Source organism: Clinocottus analis, unplaced genomic scaffold (assembly GCF_023055335.1).
Source record: "Clinocottus analis isolate CAN_PGR_092001 unplaced genomic scaffold, fCliAna1.0.p SCAF_13, whole genome shotgun sequence".
Lineage (NCBI taxonomy): Eukaryota > Metazoa > Chordata > Actinopteri > Perciformes > Cottidae > Clinocottus > Clinocottus analis.
The window spans coordinates 5,612,302-5,637,854 of record NW_027175854.1 but is presented as its reverse complement, the minus strand read 5'-3'; the positions used below and the strand labels follow the sequence as shown (position 1 = coordinate 5,637,854).

General features: G+C 42.2%; 1 protein-coding gene across 1 annotated transcript in view; it reads right to left on the bottom strand.

Annotated features, from left to right (window-relative positions):
• Nucleotides 1-13,815, bottom strand: part of trabd2a (TraB domain containing 2A) — a 48,277-nt gene extending 34,462 nt beyond the window's left edge. Inside the window, exons 1-2 of the mRNA XM_068574564.1 lie at nucleotides 13,711-13,815; nucleotides 11,897-12,457 (exon numbers count right to left, since the gene is read on the bottom strand). Coding sequence (XP_068430665.1) covers nucleotides 11,897-12,457; nucleotides 13,711-13,815 — 666 coding nt within the window. The remainder of the gene's footprint in view (nucleotides 1-11,896; nucleotides 12,458-13,710) is intronic.
• Between the last annotated feature and the right edge of the window lie 11,738 nt (nucleotides 13,816-25,553).

Here is a 25,553-nt window from a genome sequence, read left to right as displayed (position 1 = left end):
ACAAAAAGAAAATGCCTGTTGGGAAGAAAAAAGAGAAAGTGATAAAGAGACATAGGTGGAAGGAAGGAAGAACAGAGAGAGAGAGAGAGAGAGAGAGACAAAAGATGGTTGTTGTTGTGTAGACGTCTGCCTTAACCCACAGCCTCAGAACCACAGATGTATAAACGGCCAAGAAAACATGAAAATCATCTAAACATCCGAAATGTGTTGAGAGTTGAGTTTTCAGAAAAGTGTCCCTTTGCATTCACTGAGGATGGTACACAAATAAACATGCTCCTGTCATGTAAGATTGCGACCAAAATAACCACCGTCAGAGCTACAAAAAACCATACGGGACACATTCAAAAAAGATTTCCGCTAATTTTAGATCAGGGGACGAAGCGCTTTGGGAGGAGAGACGGGCGGAGGACAAACACTTCGAGACACGGGGACAGAGGGTGATTTGCGTTTGACTTTAGATTTTTTTCGACTTGAGGATGTAACTGCAAAGTATTCGTATGAATCAAACGAGGTCTCTGCCGTGGGGCTGAAAAGAAACATCAGGAACACTTCATCCATCATATTTAACCATGAAGCAATAAGAAGTGTTTTCGAAGTCCATCGAGATGTCTTCAAATTGCTCGTCCAACCATTCATGACCCAAAACAATAGATAAAGAGATAAGGTCACATGATCACAGTAGTACTTCATTGTCGTCATCTGGGAAGCATGAATGTCTTCCTCGTGGCAATACAGCCCACAGCTGTCTGGACATTGCATTGCACATTGTCCCCCTCATGGTTCAAGATGAAAAGCCAGGGGATTACCAAAGTCAGCATGATTCATCCTCTGGGAGCCATGAATGTATGGGCTAAACCTAAAAGTTTGGATATGTCCGTGTGACCAACCGACAGACTGACATCGCCACCCTTAGTGCCTCGCAGCGAGAACAGTTTTGAAAGTTTACACTTCCAGAATGCCGTCGGAAGCTACTGGAAACAACGCGGCGGTTGCTTAAACCTTTGTAAAGGGACTGGGACAGAGGAGACAGACACACGCGGAGAGCGTGAAACAGAGTGGTGAAATGAGCTGGGAGGCCAAACAGTGGCGTTGCTGTTAAGCTCTCACAGCTTTTATGATCTCAGCCGCAGCTCAGACAAACCCCCAAAACATAAACAGTCTTTGGGTAGCAACAACCCTAAAAAACCTTCATGCCCGGCGTGGAGCTGACTCTGGGTGGCGGGAGGAATCCGACACACGTGTTTATGTATGTGTTGGTCTGACATGTGCGGATGCTTGCACGAACACTTCAAAACATGTGTGCACATAATGGCTTACATCCACCTCGACGTGATCTTAAATATGTGTCTCTGTATCCAGTGCCAACACTGGCTTTGCTGCCCAGGGAGAACACTGTATTTATATATTATTTAATGTAACGCAACATCGTAAATTGTATGCTGGTATATTCAGTGGTGGGGAACATGAAGTACTATAGAAAAGATAAAGAGAAGTGTCTCCATTAGAAGTCCGAAACATTATCTGCTACTTGCTTCACAGGGAACTTCTCGCGTTAAAGACATAACCACACACGACAGGCTGATACAACATCCCTTTTCTCTCCTTTACGGGTGCAAAAGAAGTCCGAGCAGCGGACCATCACATTTCCAGTTGTGTTCAGACAAATATCTGTCATCCAAGACGCAACAACTATCGATCAAAATCCAAAAATATGTTCCAGTGAAAAGATGTTATCTAGAAGCTACAACGACGGGCTGTTTGAGCAACACTGTTTGCAGCATTTCTTTTATTTTATTTTTTTACATGTGCCTGGAACAACGAGGAGCAGCAAGCAGGAAATCTCAAAAACAAATTCTACATTTAGGACGCCTCGCGAGACCTCCCAAGGAAAGACAAGCTTAGTTTGACCACGTCCAAGGTGTGCATCACGATGCTTTGGGCATCACAGCTGTTGATGTTCCTGATACTGGACACCTTTTCATAACATGCATGAAAGTTATGATTTGTCGCGGCGCCGTGTGGTTCAACGGTGTGAAAACTTCACCAGTGAAAGACGCTCCTTCATCTCCTCACTCCCGGTACGTGTGCAGGAATGTGACATCGTTAAGATATTTGCTTGTTTGAGTCTGAGTCTGGTCAAAACATCTGTGGAGAGCCGCAAAGTCTCACAAAACCCTCATGTGTGGTGCTCACCTGTGAAATTCCACCCGAGCCACCAAAAATGTGGACTGGAGCCAGAAAGACACAAGTGGATTTACGGTAGCTCATAAACTATGTGGTCCTTCTGACTGTAGTTCAAATCTTGTCGGCTTAAAAATGATTCATCAGCATCCATATATCGATGTGAAATCACTGCAGTTTGTGTTCATTTGTCTCTTGGTTTGAGGTTTAGTTAGTAAAAGCATTCTTGGACAAACTTGATAAAAAAAAAAAACCACCCAAAGACTCTTAAGTTTCAACATTTCTATGCAAAAGGCGGCCTCAAAGCAAACAGTAGAATAATGAATCATTTCTTCTTTTTGCAGTCCCAAAAAAAACAACAAATTAATTTAATCCCGAATCACAAAGTGGCTGCTGCACAAAAAAAAAAAAACGTTCCACAGGTTCCCGGTGACACTGCGAGGAAGCAGAAACTATTAATCCTTTGTGTTGGAGCATGTGGACAGCTTTGGCCTCGTATTGCTCGGCTGAAGTCCAGCCAGGTTTGGCTCATTTCTACAGGCACTGATTTAATGCACACCAGCCACAAACCTGGCCTGTACATAGAAACGCAGAAGTATACCAGCGGCAATTTATAAGACATCGCGTTAAACTGAGAGAGGCAAACGCTCATATGAAACTAACTACACCCCGATCTGGAAAAGCATCTTTGTCTTTCATTTTTGTGTATTTTTTTTTCATGTTTTGAAAAAGAAAAAGTACGTTAGGGTTGACAACATTGAGAGCATAAAGGTGAATCTAAAAATAACTGTTTGTTTCAGATGTGTCATTTTATATTAAGGGAATAAATAATTCCCAATATCACACCTAAGTTCAGGTACCCAGTACATTTCTGAGGTCACTGTACCTCAGTTGAGCTTTAAAAATCATTACTTATCTGCTTGATTACGTTAGACTGTGGACGCGGGCATTGAGCTTTTCTCTCTTGATGCACATGTCCTGTAGAGAAGACAAATATTCCCATTTTATGTAATAACGCTCATGTCCGCAACCACCTGCCTACCACTTTCACGCGTAGCGGCGGTGTGCCAACACATGTTGATCAAACAAATTACTGCGACTGATAGGTATCCCAACAATACAATAATAGTTTATGACTTCAAGTAAATAAGGGAGACGTGAATAAGTGTCAACAGCAGAGGCTGCATGTGTTTAAGAAACTATGAATGAATGAATGCTCTGAATGAAGGATTAACTGATATCTGTCTGGATTTAACCCGAGACCTTTTCACAGCTTAAGTGTTTGTATACTGTTACAAAAATTATGGAAATTGAACTTGTCTCTTATTTTATACACAATAATTAATATAATCTAAATTATTCCATAAAAAATAGCTTGTATATAATTCTTTAATTTGTATCAGTCACATGCTAATTCAGTGCCGACTCGCTCATAGCTTAGTCATAACAATGATCCTGGGGTCCCGGCCACATTCAGGACAACAACAATTTTAACTTACACAACAATAGAAGGAGTGATGGGCGGCAAACACATTTAAATTAGCATATAAATGACTGTAATTGCTCTTACGTAGAACTTACATTAGCTTTTAATGCGAGGAGGTTGCTGTGAGTGAGTGTTAAGTACATGTGTAGATGCTGAGCTTTTCTTACTTAAATGAAGGCGGAGGAGGCACTTCTCCGTGAGCTGTTTGCCCTCTGCAAGCTTTCACAATGTGGAACAGTGAATGGGAAACAGCCGGCAAAAACAAATCAGTGGCAGTAATAGCTGTTATTTCATCTGTAATAACATTCAGAGTTATCTCTAATTGTTTAATTTCAGTCGTGACACATTCGTCTTTGGAGTAGGGCTCGTCGTTGATTAATGAACCGTGTTAAACTTGCGTGTTAACTTGGATCTATTTGGCCGACTAAAGCATGACCAGCGAGGTAAATAGTTTACTGCCAAGTGAAGGTCAAGGCCTCAATGTGTAATTGAAAAATGCAGGTAAATCGCAATAAGCGTCAAGTAACAAACACGAGATATTTTGTGAGGAATCGAACAATGGCACGGGTGCAATGATTGTGCTACGAGGCTCCCCAAACCTCCACAAATGTTCCTGACCCGGTGTTAAGTCAGAGACACAAGCTATTAAGTCCTCGTTTGAGCTGCAGAAGCCTGCGTTACACAACCAGGAAAAGCCTGCAGCAGTCTCCAGAAGTCAGACTCTCCTCCACTGGAGTGTACATTACTGGATGCACTTTCAAGGATCTACGATCTTATTCTTGGCACACGGTTGGCACCACCCAGCTGCCTCCGATCCACTTTCAATCGCATATACTTGAAAAATAAAATGGGTAGACAGCCACAGGAATGGAAAATCACATTTGTGAAGTTATTCTACTTTGATATGACGGCAGCAAAGAGGGGAGATTTACTCGTGATTATGTAAAACGTGTTTACTGGAAAACCAACGTTTCCGTCTGGTTGAAGTCATCTTATAATCAATACAAGCTCAACGCCATTAATTTCTATCAATAGTCACAATCACATTAATGACCTCTGGGTCTTTTTTTTTTGTACAATCACTTTTCCTCGTGGTCACTTGTTGGCCGACCGTGTGCTTGAATTTCTGTCTGTGAAGCTTTTGGGTAGAAAGAGGGGTTTTGAAAGTGAGATGCGCTCGGCGTCTTTGTCTCTGGTGTCGTGTATCCAGACACAGACAGATAATGTCAGAAATCTAATATGGGACTGTTTGGTCAACACTGGGAAAGAAATCAAGCACCTCACTGCCACATGAAACCGGGGACTTGAAGATAGCTGTGAGGACTTGTTGGAAATGCAACCATAGATGTGTATGCACACACACACACACACAAATGCCTATTCACACATGAAAATGAACTATTGCATAAATGCACATAAACGCAGATGTGCACAGCACTCACAGACACAAACAATAATAAACGGATATAAGCAATTATATGATCAAATACACACTGGACAAACCCCCGCCACACTGCAACCGAGCATGGAAAGTTTACTCCCTTCGATCAAAGTAGAGCGAACAAAGAAAAATAATCAACAACTTCTGAAACAAATTGCTTCCTGCAATATAATGGAAAATAAAGGAAAAAAGGGAGCATCTTAAAAACTGTATTTATGTAGCAGGACAACATATTTCACTTTAATCAGACTTATTGCAAACAAAATCTACTTTGTTTTCTGGTTTGAAGAAATTACATTGCATGTGGTTCCAATTAATATCTCTTATGATGACATATACTTGGAATAACCGTTTCATTGGTTCATTAAAAATGTCCAAATGATTCATCATTTGCCGAAATAAAGATTAAGATTGATTGCATTTTTTGGGCTCTGTTTGTTTACCCACGTGAGCACATGGATGCATTTCATCACTGCAGGCCCTTCTGCCTGCTCTGGTGATCAGGAAATCAATTGATTATTTCCAGTGGTACAAATGAGATTTAATCAGATTGGTTGCCAGAGTATTGCTGTACGATACTGTCATCATGCCAGCATGCGTTCTCTCTTTCTCTCCCTCACACGCGCCAACACACACATTTGCTTTCTTGTCAAGGATCAGATAGGAGGATCGATACCAGTGTAGCTGTGTGGTCCACATGAGGCTGGGAGACGGTTCACTTCCGCTTCTGAAGAGTGAAAGTAATACTCTGCAGGCTACAACTTGCATTCTCTTCCGGTTGCAAAAATAAGTCTGTTTGTGTCCATGTCTAAAAGGAAACCCCCACTACTTCTTACTTACCTCAGTAAAAAAGAATGAACATGGGTTTATGATCTGAATCGACAGCTTCAAGTCTTCTTCAATACAGCATGATGTTCATTTTGTAAATTATAGTCCAATTTAGAGTAAAATGGACCGTAAAGAGGAGTATGCTAAAGGAAGGGCTTACTGTGATTGACAGGTTGCAACCTACCACCAGACCCATTTACGGCTCTACGTGACTCCTTCAAAATCCAAATATGGTCACTTCTGTTCGTTGGTTGCAAAAATCCAAGATGGCGATGACCATAACGGCGAACCTTAGGCTTCAAAACGTCCGTCTACAAACCATTTCTTACTGAAGTCTATGAATCAACCACAAGAGAACCGTGACGCTCCAGGACGATGGACAGAGTGCAAGTGTTGGGGCGCATTTCAGAATGAAATAACCATAAAAAAATACAGCATTTTGTGGGTGCATTTTTGCAGAGTAAGAGACTGAAAAATTATGCACCTCTTTCTATTTGTAAATAACCCTTTGGAAGGTTTAATGTTTTGGGTTGATTGCCTGCTTTGTATTTGCCTTATTGGTTATTGACGTATGCCAGGATGATATTGTATTGTTTGAAGAATTTATCGAGGCTTTATGCTACTTTTTCTCTCATAGATAAATCAGACTTTTATTTTGAAAAGGCAAAAGAAATCACAGATGTGTTTTATGTTTGAATGTGTGCTTGACAGTACCGCTGCACCTTTATACATTTAAAAAGTGTAATAGTTGAAAGGACCCCTATGAGGTTAAAGCTCTTATGGTGGTGATAGTTTACAAGTTTAATGAATGTATTTTGACCCAAAGGAAGAAAATAAAGGAGTAATTTCAGCAGCAGTAAGTTTCATGCGACTTCATACACGAGGTCTGTTACACTATTCATTCAACGTAGAGTCTGGTTTTGAATATAGAAACCCTTCTGGATGTAATTGTCACACCAGGAATCTGAATAGAACTAAAATTGTAGGATTCCCAAAGCTTCCCACTCTTACTCATCGTCATTCTCATCATCATTCTCGTTTAGCCGTCTAATCTTATTACAGAGGGGATTGAGAAAATTTTTCCTCAGTGGCAGTTTGCCCAAAGCGCTGCCCATGCCGGCCTGGAAAATAAGGACAGCTATTGTACCGTCCAGGAAGCCGAGCGTGTATGTATAACCAACACACTTAGCAGTCTCAACCATCGGGACGGCGCAGGGTGTGGGAGTTTTGGGATGCTCACACTTTGTGACATCGTCTGTTTTGTCCAATGAGTTCTGGTTCAGAGTGAGCCGTCTGCTCTCATGCGACCTCTCAGACCTGATTTATGGGACGAGACGTTTTCCCACAAATTTGCTGATTCCAGAACAAACCGTACTTTGATTTATTCGATTTAAACGTTACATCCGCTAACCGAGAGAGCTCTGCCGGTTTTCTGTAATTGAGAACAGACTTACTTTCATTTCCCACAGTATTTTACATAAGCGAGAGGTCAAGATGATCTCTTTCAGAAAAAATACCTGTAACTCCAAATCTTAAAAAGTGTTATGTAAGGAGATGTGAACTGAAGCAGGACAAAGTATAAACATCAGATGGAAACGTTTGATATGGGCTTGATGTGCTTGTTACAGCCACATTTACAGAAGAGCCTTTTTTTTCTGAAACTGGGTATGGAAACATCTAAATTACAGACAGACAGGAAGATCTGATAACTGGGTTAAAAGAAGGTTAAAGCAGTGGGTTTTGTTTGGATTACATCAGACCTTGCCTCTCAGAGCCCAGCGAAGCCAGAGCGCTGTAGTTGAAGGGCAAAGGAAACCTCACAAGTGAAGTTACAAGGATGTCAAACAAAGGTAACGTCATGATACCTTTAATGGAGTCGGAGTCACGCCTTCCGTCCGTAATGGCTCTTCTACTGATCTCAGTCTGCATCTCCACTCTCACTGTTCCAGTCCCTCGTCGTCATGAATGAACCAAATGGGCTTCAAACATTCCTTCCCTGTTCTCATCGACGTACACTGAGACCTGCATTCATCACCTCTCCATGCACCATTACTCCCAGTGATGGGAGGAAAGAAACAACACTTTCATTAGCAGGTCTGCTCCACTGAGGTGTGGAATGTCCCGCGGGTTTCCAACAACAGTGACAGAGAAAGCCGGCCTTCATGCGGCCATTGTTGTCCTCAACAAGCTCACTTAGTGTAATGGGCAAGGCTCAGCCTGCTCTTCAAAAGACGAGGGGCACCGTGCAAGAATAAGAGCAGTCATGCTTAGCCAGATTAGGGATCTGAGTTTAGAAAGTATAATTCATTGTGGTTTGAAAATAATGAGCTCAATGGGCTTAATTCATAGTGGCAGGCAAAAATGGACACGTCACTTAGAAGATGAAAACAATGCACCATATATTTTTAGCATGCAGCTTTCTTATCGCCTATCATTTGAACAGATGTTAGGCACTTCAGTACCGACATATAGCAATAATCAGTGTCTATATATAGCAATAATAAGTATATATATATACACATATATATATATAGTGGAGGTGCACTGCATTGCCCGAAATAAAGAGCACCTTTGCTATTGTTACAGGAGATTATTACATATTCATGAAAACTTATATGAGGCTTATTGAGTTTGGGAGGGAATACAAATTCAATCTTGCATCAAAGGCCAAATATTAAATAAGCCTGACAATCAGTTCCACCATCAGACTGAATTTTAGGTTTATATTAACAAGCCAGAGGCTCAACTCTGCTGAGCAATTTCTCAAATGAGTTTTGAGATCAAAACCTCGCTATCGAGTCAAGACAGCAGGTGATGGTGTCATTCCCCAACTCCTCCTCACGAGCATCTACTCAAACTATAGAGGTATGAAGGCAGTATGAAGCCGACTATCACCTCAAACAACTCAAAGAACTCCACTGACATATAATTCTCCGCTGTGGAAATCACAATCAAAGATCATTCATCCAATCAGCGGCACAAAGGCTTCAACAAAGGCCGGCCAGCAGAGACACATTCCTGATTTCTGTGAAAGAAATATTACATTTTCCATGTTCCTTCCAATTTTCTCCGACGTCTTGTTTCATGCCAGATGTAAATGGCCAGTGAAAACATTACAGGGACTATTACAGACCGTAGATATGGTTCTCTTGTTGTAGCCTCATTAAAATGTATTTTCAGTCCAGAATGGCGTCTGAGGCGGCAGCCTTGTTTCACCAGGAGTGTATCTCACTCATCACACTCTATCTGGACATCTTACACTTGAGTTGAGCTAAAAGGCTTGAAACGAGAACTGTGAAAAAAAGACAATGTCGAAATATCAAGCGGGTTGCTTCCAGCAAGCCCGGTTCAGGCATCCATCAAGCTGCTGTTGATTGGATTGAAACTGAGTGTGGAAATTATGGAGTGCCAAGCTGTGTGCGGTGCTAGTGCAGTGTCAGGGTGGGTAGTTTCTGGGACACTAGAGTCCATTGTTGAGCCCTCTGGAGGCTTTGTGGATATAATTCAATGAAAGCTGTGATGATGGGAGGTTTCTCTCTCTTCACTGACCTGTTGACAAACCCAATTTCAGGCACCGACTTTCTTTCTGTGATCTTTTCACAGAATGGTTTGTCGATGTCTTCTAAGAGAGCAATATGAGCATGATGAAAATGGAATCGTGATGGCATCCTACTTTTTTTTTTATTTGTTTGTCATTTCCCAACACAGGGTTGCACAATGAAATGCTCCACATTTGGATCCAGATATTAAAATGTGTTCATGTAAAGACCGCCGATTCACAGGAGCAGTTTCCTATTTAATGACCAAACGAGGCAAAATGTACCGAGGTGACACGTGTCCCTCAGCGTGTCGCCCGCAAAAGGGACGTCAGACAGTTACGATGGAGATATATATCAATGGGTGGAATCTGACACTGAACTACAAATTACAACCCGGACTATAAGTATCTATTGTATGGAGGTAGTATGCTCCCATGAGCATAAATCCAGCTTCAAAAGAAACCAACAAAGGAAAGGAAAGTCATTTATTTCGAATGACGACGTCTCATCCAGAAAAGCCTCTACTGAATTGAAATAACACAAGAAATGTTCGCATCTGATCTGCCATAAATAAGACAAGCGTGACAGGATCGGAGCAATAACAACTTCACTGTTCACCGTGTGAAAGTGATTCCTCAGCAGAAGTGTGTGTGTGTGTGTGTGTGTGTGTGTGTGTGTGTGTGTGTGTGTGTGTGTTAATAACACAAGCTACATTGTATCATCTCATTTCAGTCAGAGAATGACATATTCCCTCCTTGTGTTTATCATGACATAAACATCGCCCCATTCCTCATCTACGTCTCAGGAGAACGCTAATAAAAGTCCTGCTGGGTGGTTTTTGGCAGAGACTTTATGTCTGAAGGGCCAAAAAGGCCCGCTTTAAAATAACAACACTTAAAGCTTCTGGGTGTTAGGGTAAGTGGTCAAGTGTAATCCCCTTAGCTCCTGACCAGCATTAGCAGAAATTCCTCAATAATACGTAACATGATTTCATAGTGACTGCTGCCTTTAAGAAATGTTTGTAATACTGAAAAGGTCACCGAGGGGCGCAGGCAGACATGCAGACAAGGGGACTTAAGTGTGCTGGTTCCTTTTTTTCCTGGCAATTTCAGACTTGAGTCATTAGGATCCATTTTTCTTTAATAACAAAGAACGCGGCGGAGCACGGCTGAATGTTTGTACAGCTGATTATGAACACCACACCTTTCTCCACTGGACTACGCCATGGCAGAGAGAGGAGAAGACTGAACTAAAGGCCTCTGTTATGAAAAAAAAAATGAATGTGAATCTATATATCTTACATCCTTATTTTTCTCCCGCTTTACCTTTTTTTTCAATCATCAAAATTCAATATTAGCGCTCTTTTCCCCCCAAATGTAAGATCTGTTAACCCCTCTGTGTGGAAGTGGTGAAGATATGTGTAAGCTAATGTAAAGATGGAGCGGCACACAAATTGTTTCCCGCAAAATCCTTTTCAGGCTTTTTTGAATTTGAATTATTTCTGAAAATAACAGTTAATTCTGCTGTTAAAAACTACATTAAAAAACAGCGCAAGAGGACAAACATTTTAATGGATCGCAGATAAGAAAGGAGACAACTGGACTAGACGGCATGAATATGGAGCGCACCCCGAGTATTGACCAGTAGCCTACAACGAAGGGGCAAAGGACAATTGTTGTAAACCTTTGAGTGTTCTTTACCTTTCCACAAAATGAAAGGGGATATAGGTCTTTTTAAAAGAACTAAATTGAAATAGTAGCTCCTGTGTTCTAACATATGGAAGGAACTCTCTGGCAGGACACAGCGAGTATTCTTCAATTGCAGTTTTTCCAACTGCAAAAAAAATCTTGCAGCTTTCCACAAGCAAGGTTTGGGTCCAATTTTTAGAAGAATGCACCACACTTCTTTTATTTAAAAAAGAAAACAGGTTTATATGTTAGACATAATACACTATGAGTGAACACTGGTCATTTGGTGGTTTCATGTCTCAGAACAAATTATTTAAATGGGAACTCATTCCCACCAACTTCGAAAAGTCGGTGGACAGAAGTAGATTTCCTTTTAGAAAGTATGTATAAAAATCTCAATAAATGCCAGAAGGAATTGTTGTTTTGGTGCCTTTTGTTGTTGTACAATGGACCCAGAACGACTACAACCTGTGGATTTGTGGAATAAAAGTGTAATTTCAATGCATCAATCTCATATTGAAAAACACATCATCATGTGCAGCTTGTCTCATACATGTGACACACACACACATTGGCTGTTGTTTCACCCAGGCGTGTGAAAAAGTTGAAGAAAAAGATGCCATAACTTTTCCAGTATTAGGCGGACTGACTGAATGACGCGTTCCCACACTGCTGACCGGTTAAAAGGGTAAAAGATGGTGGAGCGGAGCAGCCAATACAGTTTCAAACTCACCTGGGAGAAGTTGAGCCCGTTGAGTGGATGACACTGCTCCTCCACCTTCTCGACAGCCCCCGTCCTCTTCCTCATCCTCTCCGCCTCCTGGGCCAGGTACAAGTCCAGCACCGGCACCCCACGTGTCTTAATATCGGCCTCAGTTAACGAATTCACCATCAGCATCACCCAAACGGGCCGCTTCCTCTCCCAGTTCCCGGCGATGGCGTTGAAGAGGTAATCGGCGTACAGTCCCTTCCCTCTCTGATCCGGCGTCATCCAGGAAGGCATCATGAGTTTCACGTACTCGAGGTGTCTTTTAAGTCTCCGGTAGATGTCTCTGGGCAGGACATCCTGCAGGTTCTCGCCCTGAGGGAGCAGCTGGCAGCTGGTCAGGGCCGAGATGGTGTAAGGGTCCGTCAGGTCCAGCTCAAAGTAGACGATGTTGCTCTCCTGGAAGGCCTGCTTGGAGTTTTCAGGAATGAAGTCCCAAACGCGTGTGTAGGGAACGTGGATTGTACCGTAGAAATAGGAGGGAGGGTCACGTCTGATCGTCCACAGGAAGGAGTTTAGGTCGGTTTGCTGGAGGGGACGATAGGAAGCAACAAACAATTGCTTTCAGCGTGATTATACTCTGATTAATGATTAATAGACGAGAAAAAGTTCAACCTGCCCTTGAAGTTGCCTTCAAATCGTTTGTTTTTCTGACCGACCCTTTTAGATTAATGTCATTTATTTTACAGTGATATGAAACACAGAAGTTCTATTTATTTTTTTTTGTTTAATCTGATCCATAAATATTAGTAAGTCAGAACCAAATGATTGCAATAAAGGGGAGAGAGAGCGGGTGAATTCACACACACATTACTTTACATGAACCAACACTGGGCCTGTCTGGCACCAGCCAGCCAACTTTGCCTGTGAGAGGCTGTTTATTAGACGGACCGCTAACAGACTGATAATGACGTATTAACAGGCCACTTAGGACCCAAGTGCCAACTAACAATACACAAGTCAGCGATAGTCAGACTGTGAACCCAGCGTGTTGTACCTTCCTGTTCCTGCTGGAGCTGACCTGAGATGCTCTGCGTGAGTTTAAAGAACATGACTGAGTGATGTTGGTAATCAATAAAAGAAAGGTTACGTAATATGAACTATTTGTATTTAACACAATAGAAATGGACAGAGTTCTTGAAAGAATGCCAGTCTCCCAAATACACACACCTGGAGTGTGTAAAGACCTTTTTACTAAAAGCCAATACACAAAACTAGTGCTGGCACAATTAATTGATTTTTGTGATGAGATGAGTTGACATTAAATGAATCATATTATTCATTTTGATAACTGATGAACTTTATCATAACAAAATGCACTTCTACCTTTTAATGACAATATTATTTAGAATGACATTACTATTTGTTAACTTTTCTTTGACTTTTCTTTGGGTTTGGGAGAGCATTTGATGCTGCTTTTCCACTTTCTGTGGAGAGTTGAAGTTTTTTTTCCAACAAAATATGATACAGATAATAAATCAATAATGAAATCAGTCAGAAGTTGCATACCAAATCAAAAAAAACATAAGGGCTTCAATAGACAAGGTCGATGTGACAATTGCATTACCCTCCATCACTACGAAGTGGGAAGTAAATCACAGAGTGGCGCAACTGGACATTGAGAAGTTGTGAAAAGAAAATGTGTCCAACAGCGGAGAACAAATGGCACTTTATATTGCAAAATAAAAGAACATGTGGCCGTTTTGAGAGGTCCAGACACAAAAAAAAATTGATATGTTGATATGACATCTCACAGAATAACTCCTCATTGAATGACTTACTCTCTTGTTCAGCTCGCAGTCGTCGTAGTCCTTCAGCCTCCACTGGTCTGCTCGGACCAGCAGTATCACACAGGACTGAATGAATGCGCCCAAAGTGCCCCGCATCGTCGCTCTCTCCGGAGTGTGTTCGCGTCGCAACGTGTCGCAGCAGCTATCCCCCAGAACGCATGGATGAAGTACCGCCTGTCTACTGCCACAGCTCCGGCTCCATGCGGTCGCGTAAAATGAGCTGACAAGTATCCGACAAACCGCCGGACAGAGTCATGCTGGCTCGAGCCCTGGACCCGGACGCGCTGCTGCTGCTGCTGCTGCTGCTGCTTCACGTGTGGTGTCTGGGAGAGGAACGAGGGGAGAGCTGGTCACTGGAGTTTACGCAGGGTCACATTACCCCTCTCTCTCTCTCTCTCTCTCTCTCTCTCTCTCTCTCTCTCTCTCTCTCTCTCTCTCTCTCTCTCTCTCTCTCTCTCTCTCTGTCCGCACTGTCCTTTTTTTTCCGCGGCGATGTTCTGCAAAAGTTTGCGCGAGTCTATCCGAAAGTTTGAAGGGGTTCAAGTCAGAAATGGAGCGGCAGCGCACGAGGGAGCCAGACTAGAGTAAATAATAATAATCATACTAATAATACATCCATCTAAAGTTTAGTTGTGAGGCTGGTAGAGATGAGGCTGGTGAACACGCTGCATCGCCGAGTTGGACTTTTAAAAGTCAAACTTTCTCTGCACACATGCGGCTCAGTGTGTCTGCCAAGTCCTCACTGTTTGTATCTGCTCTCTCTCTCTCTCTCTCTCTCTCTCTCTCTCTCTCTCTCTCTCTCTCTCTCTCTCTCTCTCTCTCTCTCTCTCTCTCTCACACACACACACACACACACACGCACACGTAATCTGATTAAAAACCACGCCGCCCGCTATGAGCAAGTCTCCATTCACCTCATCCATGTCAATAAACAAGGTGTGGAAGCCTGCAGACCATTACGACTACTTCATCTTTACAACAACACGAGTCACGAAGCCAATAACACGTTTTTATCATTATTTACGTGGCCCCTTGATTTCAATTCACAGTGGCCTTTTTTTTTTATTGTCAATTTCAGACAGACGCGTTGCGTCGTCACCCCGTAGGAGACCTGCGGGCAATCAAGGGTGCCAGTGGAGATCCCGAGGATAGATTATCGTGCCCTGGAAGTTCATGCCGGACAAACTGGAGGCATTTGCATGAGAACACGCACGATGACAGCGTTTCATCACAGCACAGACACGGAGACCCCGGAGCTCCATCTTTGTTGAAGACCAGCAGACTTCACGCGGCAGCCACTCAACATAACCAAACACAGCCCATTGGATAATCCCCACGCATGTATAAGGATGGCGTAATGCGCAGGCTGAATAGTTTGGTGACCCTCATGGAGCCGTAACAGTAGCAAGCACGGATCAGTCTTATTTAGGCTCAATGAAGAACACGTAGTCTTTAAATAGGCCCGATGATTGACAGTTCACATAGTAGTTCAGTAAAAGATTACATTAAAACACACTTGGTTTGGCTCTAAAAAGCAATATCTTTGTAGATCGTTCGTATTGTCATTAGTTATGTGTTGCACTTAATTATAAAAGTAAATGTCGGGATGCTTGGCTGGTGTGAAAGGTTTCAAAGCCTCATGCTTTGCAGTCGGAGGCGGATCTATGCGCTCTGACTCGATGCGCCTGCCGTCAAAATCCTGGTTCACACGGGGGCAGCGGACACATGTCGGTGTTGTCAGACGTCTGAGTAAATACAGGACGGTTTGTTGACGCAAAGAACGACTCCGGGGCTTAATTTCGGAGACAAAGAACAGGCTGGAAAAGTGGTGATGAGGCCGGCACGCCTGGACAGACAGATAGCAGTCCTCAGCGCTGTGAAGTCACATGATTCGTGAACGTCTTACATTTAATAAAGTTGAATAAGCGTCTTTGCTGGTAAGGACAGGACACCATTCACCCAGTTTCAAATAGAAATTGAAGAAGAAGAAAAACACAGGTGCCTTTAGGCTGCATTTAAAGAAACCGTTTTTATTGGCCAATTCTACAGCGTTTCTGCCCACTCGTGTAATTAGGACCCTTAGTTTTAATAGGGCCCTGTTCAAGCCCCCCCTAGTGGACACAATACGGGTGTTTTCTTTACCAGCTGTGCAATTATCTGGTCTCTGGTCTCAAAAAATCTCTACTGAATGTCCCATTACATTTAAACTTTTTGACCCATTTTTTCCCCTTCTATTTCATTCCCAGACTGTAAAGGGTAAAGAACACCTGCTGACAGAGGAGACATTACATGGACATTTATATATACAGAGAGATGCAGCAAATAACCTTTCAGAAACACGGCAGCATATAGTTTCAGGCTCTACTCTTACTCGTCTTATCAAAGAATCTGACGACAGGTTTTAACTGAAAACCAATCAGATATCAGGGTTGTGTTTTGAAGAAAAGTATTTTAAAAGTAATCTGGTCGGACAGAGTTGTACGTGTCATCTGACAGGATCCAATACATCCTCCTCCCAGTCTTTATAAAAATGAAACATATGTCTGGTGTGTGTGTATGTGTGTGTATGTGTGTGTGTGTGTGTGTGTGTGTGTGTGTGTGTGTGTGTGTGTGTGTGTGTGTGTGTGTGTGTGTGTGTGCCTGTGTGGCTGCAGAGGACCATCTACAAATCTCATGTTCTCCACCTTTTTGGACATTAAAGAGGAAGCAGCTGCAGGTACAGATGCACAACAAAGAGAATCGCACACATGCACGCACGCACACGCACAGACGCGCATAGACGCACGCACACAGACAGACACACTTTATTTCCACTCCCCATGAACCCCCATACAGAGGTTATTCTTTATAAATACTCATCCAACATACATCAACCTCGAGCTCTGTGCAGCGTTAGACTCCACATGTCTGAGATATGATAACTGCTGAGAAGTGAAACCACATATTTTAGCTCTTCACTCATACTAAATGTGGGATGACTTCTGCGGTCAAGTTTTTTCATAGCTTAAAACCATATGACACAGCGTGGGGGGTGATGAGTACAACAATGGTCTCATCGTATGCGTTGAGTTTTGAAGCGGTGACATCGTTTTAGTTTTCTTTTATGGGGACGGCTATATCAAAATTATTTTAATTGATAGTTATTTAGTTTTAAAGAGAAAGTTAATTGTGCAAAAAAGGGACATTTTGGTTTTTTTTTACAAGTGGATTCAACAGTTGTAAAAAGTCCACTTCCTGCTTTTGGTGTAATATTATGAATTAATAAATAAACAAATTACATTTTTGACTGAGTTCAGTACTTTAATGCATTTGAACGTATTAATTCTGTTATGCCATGAAAGGGGAGTCTGTTTGAAGCCTGTTATGGACTTCAGTGACCTCCGTCAATACTGATACCACGGCACATCTGTACATTTCCACTTTAAAGTGGCTGGGTTTGTGAAGATCAAACAGCGCTGGGGTCTACAGAGGGTTTCCGAGCAAACATCTGATTCTGCCTCTTCAAAAGGATTTGACAATATGGAAATGACCACATATGTTTCATTTTATAAAGACTGGGAGGAGGATGTATTTGATCCTGTCAGGTAACACATACAACTCTGTCCATCCCTTCAGGAGAGTAAAACGACCAGATGATTTTTTAAATACTTTTCTTCAAAACACAACCCTGATATCTGATTGGTTGAAGTAAAGTTGGGGGGAGAAAAACATAAAATAGCAATAAAGTGTAAATATGTGTGGATGCAAACCTGCTAGTATTTCCAGATTGCTATCTAAAGTTTAAAGTATTTATATGTCTGCATGCTGTTTACACATTCCTGATGGCCTCATAATCCTGAAAATGGACCACGGAAGACATGACTGTCGCTGAACATCATCCTGGACAGATGTATCCATTCATGTTACACATGAGACGAGAGGAGGAGAAGCAGTGGAAGCCTTCCAGTAATATCTTGAGTCCATGTGATTCAGTCTTTTTACAGATGGTCAGTCATATCGACCATGGTCTCCTTCCCACACACACCATTAAACTCTGATTGAAAAGGCCTGGCTCGATCTGCAAGTGTCTCACTGTATGTGCATGCAACATAATGACTGGCATGTGGCCTGCGTTCTCCAAGTGCCGTTCTATTTGTTCACGCTATTGCTACACGGATTGTTATTCTTATGGTATTGATAACTGTGCAGTAGCCCATTACTAATCTTAGTAGTAGCTTGCTTAAATATACAGACAGAAGCTTAGCTTAGAGCAGTAGCTTGGTGTATAGACTGGGAGCAGAGAAGGCTCTATGGAGCTCATTTGTACAGACTAAAACGAACAAGATATAAAGTGTTGATCAGTAAAGCTGTTGGTAGGCAAATTATATTTTTTTAAACTTTGGACATAGCATTTGTTTTCCTCTGCTTTATGCAATCTAGGCTAACTGCTAGCTGCATGCAGATTCATATTTAATGCACAGAGACTCTTCGAGTACGGACTTGTTGACTTGCCGGCGACAAGAAGTAACATGCAAACAGGATGCAAAACTAAAATTACCGTATCTCCTCGAATATTTATGCCATCGACGTAATTCCAATGGATTCTGAAATCTAAGACGCGTAGCTTTTCCATTGCCATGACAAATACTTGCCAGATTTTGAATGTTACATTTCTCCTAAAAAAAAAAAGGAGCAAAACAATTTTGCCAAAAGGACATTTTTTGACATATTTATTGCTTAATAAAACAAAAAGGACCAGGCGGACTGTCATCAATACATATGTAGGAGAGTTAAAAGCACCGGCCACACCTGAACAACCTCAATAAACATGCAGTACGAATGCCTCGACATGTGTCTTTGGACATCTCCTACTTGTCTCAATGTCTACTGACTTCAGCGTCGTATTGACTGCTTCACTGACGCAGATACAATTAAAAAAAAAAAAAGATGCTCAGGACAGAAATTTTGGCGTCTGATGTCTCACAATAAAGGTCTGTTATCAGGTGGCTTCCTGTTGAGGGGCACGTTGGTAATCCCTCCCCCAAAAACAATGACTCAGACATTCACTGTTTATGGGAAACATGAAAGCGAACTTGTACAGAATGGGTTATGGCTGACAGACAAATCTTTATCGATGTAATCTCAGTAAACAGTGACTTCCTTCAATTTCCTGCGTGGAGTCAGATACACCGTGGTGGTTAGGCCTCTACAATCCTCGTCTGGATTTACAGCATCACTGCCACAGTCATTCAGACAAAAAGGAGATGTGCCCTTTGAAAAGATAATCTGACTTCACAGCACTAATTATATAAATGGTGATTTTGTGCCGTTTACAGTAATCCCAATGTATTCTAATCTACGACTTTCCAACACAAGCAAACAAACCTTCCAGATAACTCAGCATCAGTAAATGTTCTACTCCGACCTTCTGGTTTTAGCAGCGATACAAACCACATGATTGCTGTGTTTGATATACGTAAAACACATTCAATTATCCACTTCTTGTAAACAGCTATAGTTTCCGATTTCAAAAACAAACATGACATTAACTCCAACCGACACACAGAGAGAAAAGGCACGACAGCACGGTTAGTTGTGATGGAAGCGGTCGAGTGACTGATCCCTGAGTCACAGCATCAAAGCGAAAATGGTGTTCATGCTAAAAAACATTTACTGGAATTCAGGGAGTCCTGGCGGCTCTGTGGACACACACAAACACAAACACTAACACACACACACACACACACACACCACATTCATTAGATCCAAAGGTCTGCTCCAGCTTACTAAATTACTAACCCCACCACTGTCCTGTTTCCCCTCTCTATTTATTAGGACATGGTGTCATTGAATTGTTTCAATGGCATTCCACATAATAATATATAATACTAACTACTATAACAAATAATGAGAAAAGGAATATTACAAATAATACTCTACTTGAGCAGATGGACTATATTCGAGGACAATGCAAGATGTAGTAACAACTGGCAACCAATGTGTGACGAGTGAAGTGGAATAAATTGGCGGGGGCCAATATGTTGGGATACGTCAGCTTATGGCTGTAGCTCATGGAGAGACTGGTTGTCCCATAACCACAAGGTAGCAGGTTCAATCCCCAGTTTCCCCATAATTGGGCGTTGAAGTGTCCTTGAGCAAGACACTGACTGAACCCCCGGTTGCTCCCCTGGGGCCTCACAGGACAGCACACTGCTCCTTAATTCTAAGGAGGGGTTAAATGCAGAGATGGATTTCCTCAAGAGGATTAATAAAGGATAAATTCTGTTATCAGCATAGGTGTCGGCCAATAAGACAGTAGAGAAATGTCAAAAAAGATTTGAGGCTAAGACTGTATATAAATGGGTTTGAGGTCCTTTAGAAACAGTGTAGACCAGAGAGCACATGTGTATTTTCACACTGTGAAATGTTTTGTTCAGCCACCACCAAATGTAAGCTGTCCTCATCAAACAATATTAAAATAAGAAACGGTTGAAAAAATCAGTAAAAACAAATGTGTCCTCTCCTCTCAGTAGTTTTGTATCACACTGCATCAAGTTCACACGTGACTGACGCCAATGTGCAAAGTTACCTATAGCATATTCAATCTGTTTCTATGTAGGTTAGGTCTTTTTTTATTATTGGTGTTTGGATTCAAATCACAATCAAACCAAGACAGTCACACAAAACATGTTCAGTTGTGTTCATTAAATGGATGAAAAACTCATTTAAATTGAAATCTATCCTGTTGCTTTTCCAAAGATTGTCCAGTTGAGGTCAAAAGTTGACCAACAGTTGTTTATCGCTTCCAGCCAGTGTTAGGTAAAGACTTAAAAAAAAAAAAATCTTTCCTACTATTATCATTCCAACTCCACCCTCGACTTCCAGCCCATTCCACGAAGACTCTTTCTCTCTTTGAAGTGCACTGTGCATGTGTTTTCACATCATTAAGTTTCATGATGACATGCTTAAATTGATGTCTCAGTTATCTGTCACTGCCAGAGGCTCAAACGTGTTCAAAAACAACATTTCTTTCCATTTTCCCCGAAAAAAAAATAATATATATATTCATCAACTGTTCTGATTTTGATCCTGCATGTGACTTTCCACTCTTGTCTCAGTCCCAATCTTCTAAAATATACAACAATTGCAATATATTTACTGCGATGATTTTAGATTCAGTCCACTGATGCAATGGTCACAGATGTGAACTAAATCCCGGGTGGCAGTTCCAGAGAATCAACATAACTTTGGAAATGCTAGGATTCAGTCAGAAGAACAAATTCAGCGCTGAGTTTGTCCATACAATTGCGATTATCAGGCCTGTCACCGAAAACGAATGGCCCAACAGTATGAGACTCTGGAGCAGGGCAGCTGTATGAGTGAAAGAAATGGAAGATGCATAATGACTCACTTGGGGCTGTCATGGGTCCATAAATCAGCGACAGTTGCTGCTGTGAAGCCTCACAGAGTTGCTCTGTCTCATCTTTACGCTCGACCTCTAATAGACACCTGTCCACAGTCAAAGGATGACTTACCTCACCAGAGAGAGAGAGAGAGAGTAAAGGGGTATGAAGGAATGCAGCTGTTCAAACACCTCTTTGATTTAGTGGTCACGGAGCCCAGCGTGACTCACTCTGGCTCAAACACCGTGGAGATCCCTCAGACGTCCATCCCTCTGGTCCGATGGTTTCCTGCTCTGTCGGACTCTGTGTGCGTGTGCCTGTGTGTATGTGTGTGTGTGTGTATATGTGTGTGTGTGTGTGTGTGTGTGTGTGTGTGTGTGTGTGCGCGCGTTTGAAAGCGTCTGACAAGCAACACATTATAAATTGCCCCAAAGAAAACAGAAACAGAACAAATTTAAATTGAGTAATTCTCACCAAAATAAACATTGTGTGTATGAGCTTCATTTCAAGTGTTATTTTCTCTTAAAATGAATAACTCGCTGCAGATTATGCCACAAATATATATCCAAAATCTGAAGTACTGACCGGTAACATGTGGAATGCATTTACTTTTGAAGCCTGCATTGTTTGCATTCACATGTAATCAACGGAGGAGATGCTAAGCATCGCTTGAGGTGAGATGAGAAGGTCCGTGCTTCGGTAACGGTGTGAAACGCTTGTAGCTGCCTTGTGACACACGATTCATTTTATGAAACATGGGTTCAGGCAATAAAACTGCTTGGCTACGGTTGGACAAACAATCATGGTTTGGCTTCAAATGAGTGCTCTTGTGACGCATCGTAAGCTACGGACGTGACGTCATGTGACTCAGCGGTGGAGCATCTCTTAGCACAAAGTCGTCTGTAAAAAACACTTTTGGTCTCCTGAGTAAAAGTCCTGCGTTTTTTGACCCGTCCACCACGGGCCTCCTTTAAAGTCTCAGCAATAATTTATGTGAAGTGAAGCAACCTTAATTTATGTGAGATTCCACTGTGTTTTCAATACATTTACAGAAAAGCCCATTCACGACACATTTAGCACTTTTATTTGAGTTATGCTTTTCACCACTGTGTGCATGTCATTGCTATGTCTTAATGTTGAGTCTGCTCATGAGCAAACATGTATGGTCTCATTCTGTCTCGAGGGCAATAGGGTGAAAAGGGCAAAAAGCAAATCTGGTTGCATGGATCAAAAAGGAACAGGCAAAATCATGAACCCTGAAATTGTGGACACAATAAATCACTCCTGAATATTGTTATCATTTCTAGATCACTGATTCTGATGGTGAACACGCATCAGCAGGTTTTATCATAAGGGAGGCGACGTGGCGGCAAGCCTGAGGATCTGTCCGGGGGAAGCCAGGCTTCATGTTGGAAATAAAATCAGCTCTGTTCTTCTCGAGAGCTCGGCAACCTATTGCTCAACGAGAGGCGTTCTGACAACTTAACAAGCCTGAGAGGAGGCAAAGAAAGCTGGCGGGAATAAATACATATTCATGTTCAATGCGAAAAGAGATTTTCGTCTCACAGAATGTACATCACAGCGGCTGCCAGTCAAACAGCTACCCCTCGAACTCTCCCCGCTCGCTGGGGTCAATACAATCAAAGAGGCGCTCTGCCTCCCTTTGACTCTCCCACTGTGTCAACAGGCCGAGCATGAGGTTTCAGTTTCGCCGGTGCACTTCTCACCTGCGTCTCATTGAAGTCGTGCCAAAATAGATCATGTAAAAGTGGAGTGGTTGCCTGTGTCTTGGCTGACGGTGATGGGCTGTGTGTGTGTGTGTGTGTGTGTGTGTGTGTGTGTTGGACGCCGTGTGCTTTCCGTGCGTGTTAAAACTTCAGGTCAGGTATCCGCCAGGCTCCAAACCAAAGCGCTGACACACCACCTAATCTGTGTGTGTGTGTCTGATTGTGTGTGCGTGTCGGAGTGTGTGTGTGTATCAATGAGAGCCTTGTGTTATCAGGCCTGCCCCCCACTATTCTGATTGGAATGGAAATTGAAAGTGCCATAAAGCCCATATTGTCAGCCAGACGTTAAGTTATGAAGAATAATAACAGGCTCTTTCATTAGGGAAATGACAGCTCTTGTTTGCTCTGATTTTCCTCCCAGTGGAATGTTTCCATAATTATTTCAATATTGAGAGTCATAAGGAGAGAAAAAAGAAAGAAAAAAAAAAACATCTGGGATCAATGACAACATTTTCTTTGGATATTTAAAAACAATGTTCTGACTTGAAGCATTTGCTTGGAAGAGCACTGATGTTCAGTGGAATGGGGCGCAGTGTACAATTTGCCAAATTCAGCGAAGGTGTGGAACATTTCCTAAAAAAAACTAAATAATCCAAGCCAAATTAATTGATATTCTCATAAATAGTGATTCCGTCAGTGCATCTCCCTCAAAAAGTCAAATTATGGGAATATCGGTTGTTTAAAGTTAATGAAACGCTACATCTGTTAAACGTCCGTTGGAACGTCCAACATTAACGGATTGACATCAAAACTGACAGCTTGTTGTGTTGTTATGAACAAAAGTAGAAGAATTGGGGGCTTTTGTCTGGACCACACGAGTGGAATCGTGTGAGTGCTGCTGCTTGTCCACCCTATTCATGATGTTCACGACTCACTGTTTACCCGTGGTGTACATAGAGTAGATGCCTGTCAAAGTGTGAGGCGGGAACATGTCATTTCAAGGGTGTATGGAGACTGAACAATATCCTGGAGATGTTATTTGAGACTGTTATATTGACAACAAAGCAGACAAGTGTCACTATCTGATGGTTATCTTTGCCAGGAGACGCATTGTATTTGACCTTCCATCATTCGAATTGGCATGATGTAATCCATAAAGAGAAGTGTCCTGTATTAAAATATCCCACTGATGTGCAAACAACATCACGCACACTCAAAGTAAACAGTGGACTGAATAGAGACAACCACCAGTTACTGTCTAAACTTTCAGCCATTTGGTTTTGGGTCCTAACTGGAATGAGATGAACCATCAGCACACTTGACTTGACCCAGGTGTGGGGAGTGATCCCAACACTGGACTGCAACCATTCCTCTGTCCTCTTTTCAATCAGACCCGTCATGATAGGAGTGAGTGCGGAACCGGAGGAGTGTGTTTGTGTTGACTCTGGACCTCTGCCTGCGAAATGTCAGGAGGAAGCACCCAGAGGCCGAGGTCGGGACGGAGAGAAAGAAGCTCTCAGGAATGAAGAATGCAACACCGATACAGGGACGTTTTCTGTGTCTGCAGCCTCGAGGGGCATCCAGGCTTCATCCCAGGCAGGGATGATCCAGTTCATGAGCTCCAACAGAACTATGACCAAAATTGTTCTACAAGAGTGGTTATCGCACTAAGGCCAAAGTTAGGATGGCGGGCTATTATTAGGGAAAATCTCTTTGCCATTCACTATACACAGGGATTTAAAGGCTGAGCTTAATTATAAATAAGAGAATTCCTGACTTGGATACTGTCCCATCTGTCAAATTATCTAATAAAAGTAAAGACGCACTGCAGGAAGAACTCAAATTCACTACAGGCCTAAACTTGACTGTTTTGGTCGATTGATGTCTTTGCAACCTAAGGATTGTGTGTATGTGTGTGTGTGTGTGTGTGTGTGTGTGTCATAGCTACGCCAAACATGTTTGTCCTGATCTCTTCCTGAAAGTGTGGCAGAATCTCCAACAGCAGGCCACAGAGAACTTGATCTGGCTCATTGAGGCATCATACCTGCGTTAAGTGACTTATACTTTTGGCCACTAGAGGTCATAGAGGAGCACAACATTGATGTATTACCATCTAAGTTGATGCTGTGAACTTGTTAGCAAACAGTTACTTATTTACACTTCCAGCAGTCAAATGATCCTTTACAGAGTCATACTTCTGTCTATCTGTTGTATGGAAGTCCAAATATAGATATGTATCCTCCTGGGGTAAAAATGACTGGCTCTTCTTAACAACTCCGTTTCTTATCCAGGTGGCACGCGGCCATCTATGTTGCGATTCCAAAGCAGGTGTAGCGTTGGAAAAATATTTTTGTATATTTTCTTCATCATTCTGGAGATGTATTTTCATCCAGTGGTTTGAGCAGCGTGTATGCCAATAAAGTTCATACACAAGAAGCAAAAGGTGCTGCTCCGGGCAGGTCAGCTAAAGCTCCATCAGGCCAAGGGGCGCTGCATTCAGGTGCTACCTGCCTGTTGGTTCGTCACTGCTGATATACAGATATCAATCAATCTTGTGTGCAAACAATTGAATTTGTGGTGAAGGATTAATTTATGTCACCAGCCTAATTGTGGCCTACCTTGAATAAAGTGGACCATTGAAAGCAGACGCTATGGGTGTGTGTGTGGTGTCAGATTGCATAATACTTGTCATGATTTGTAAAAATGATGAAGAACAGAGACCCGG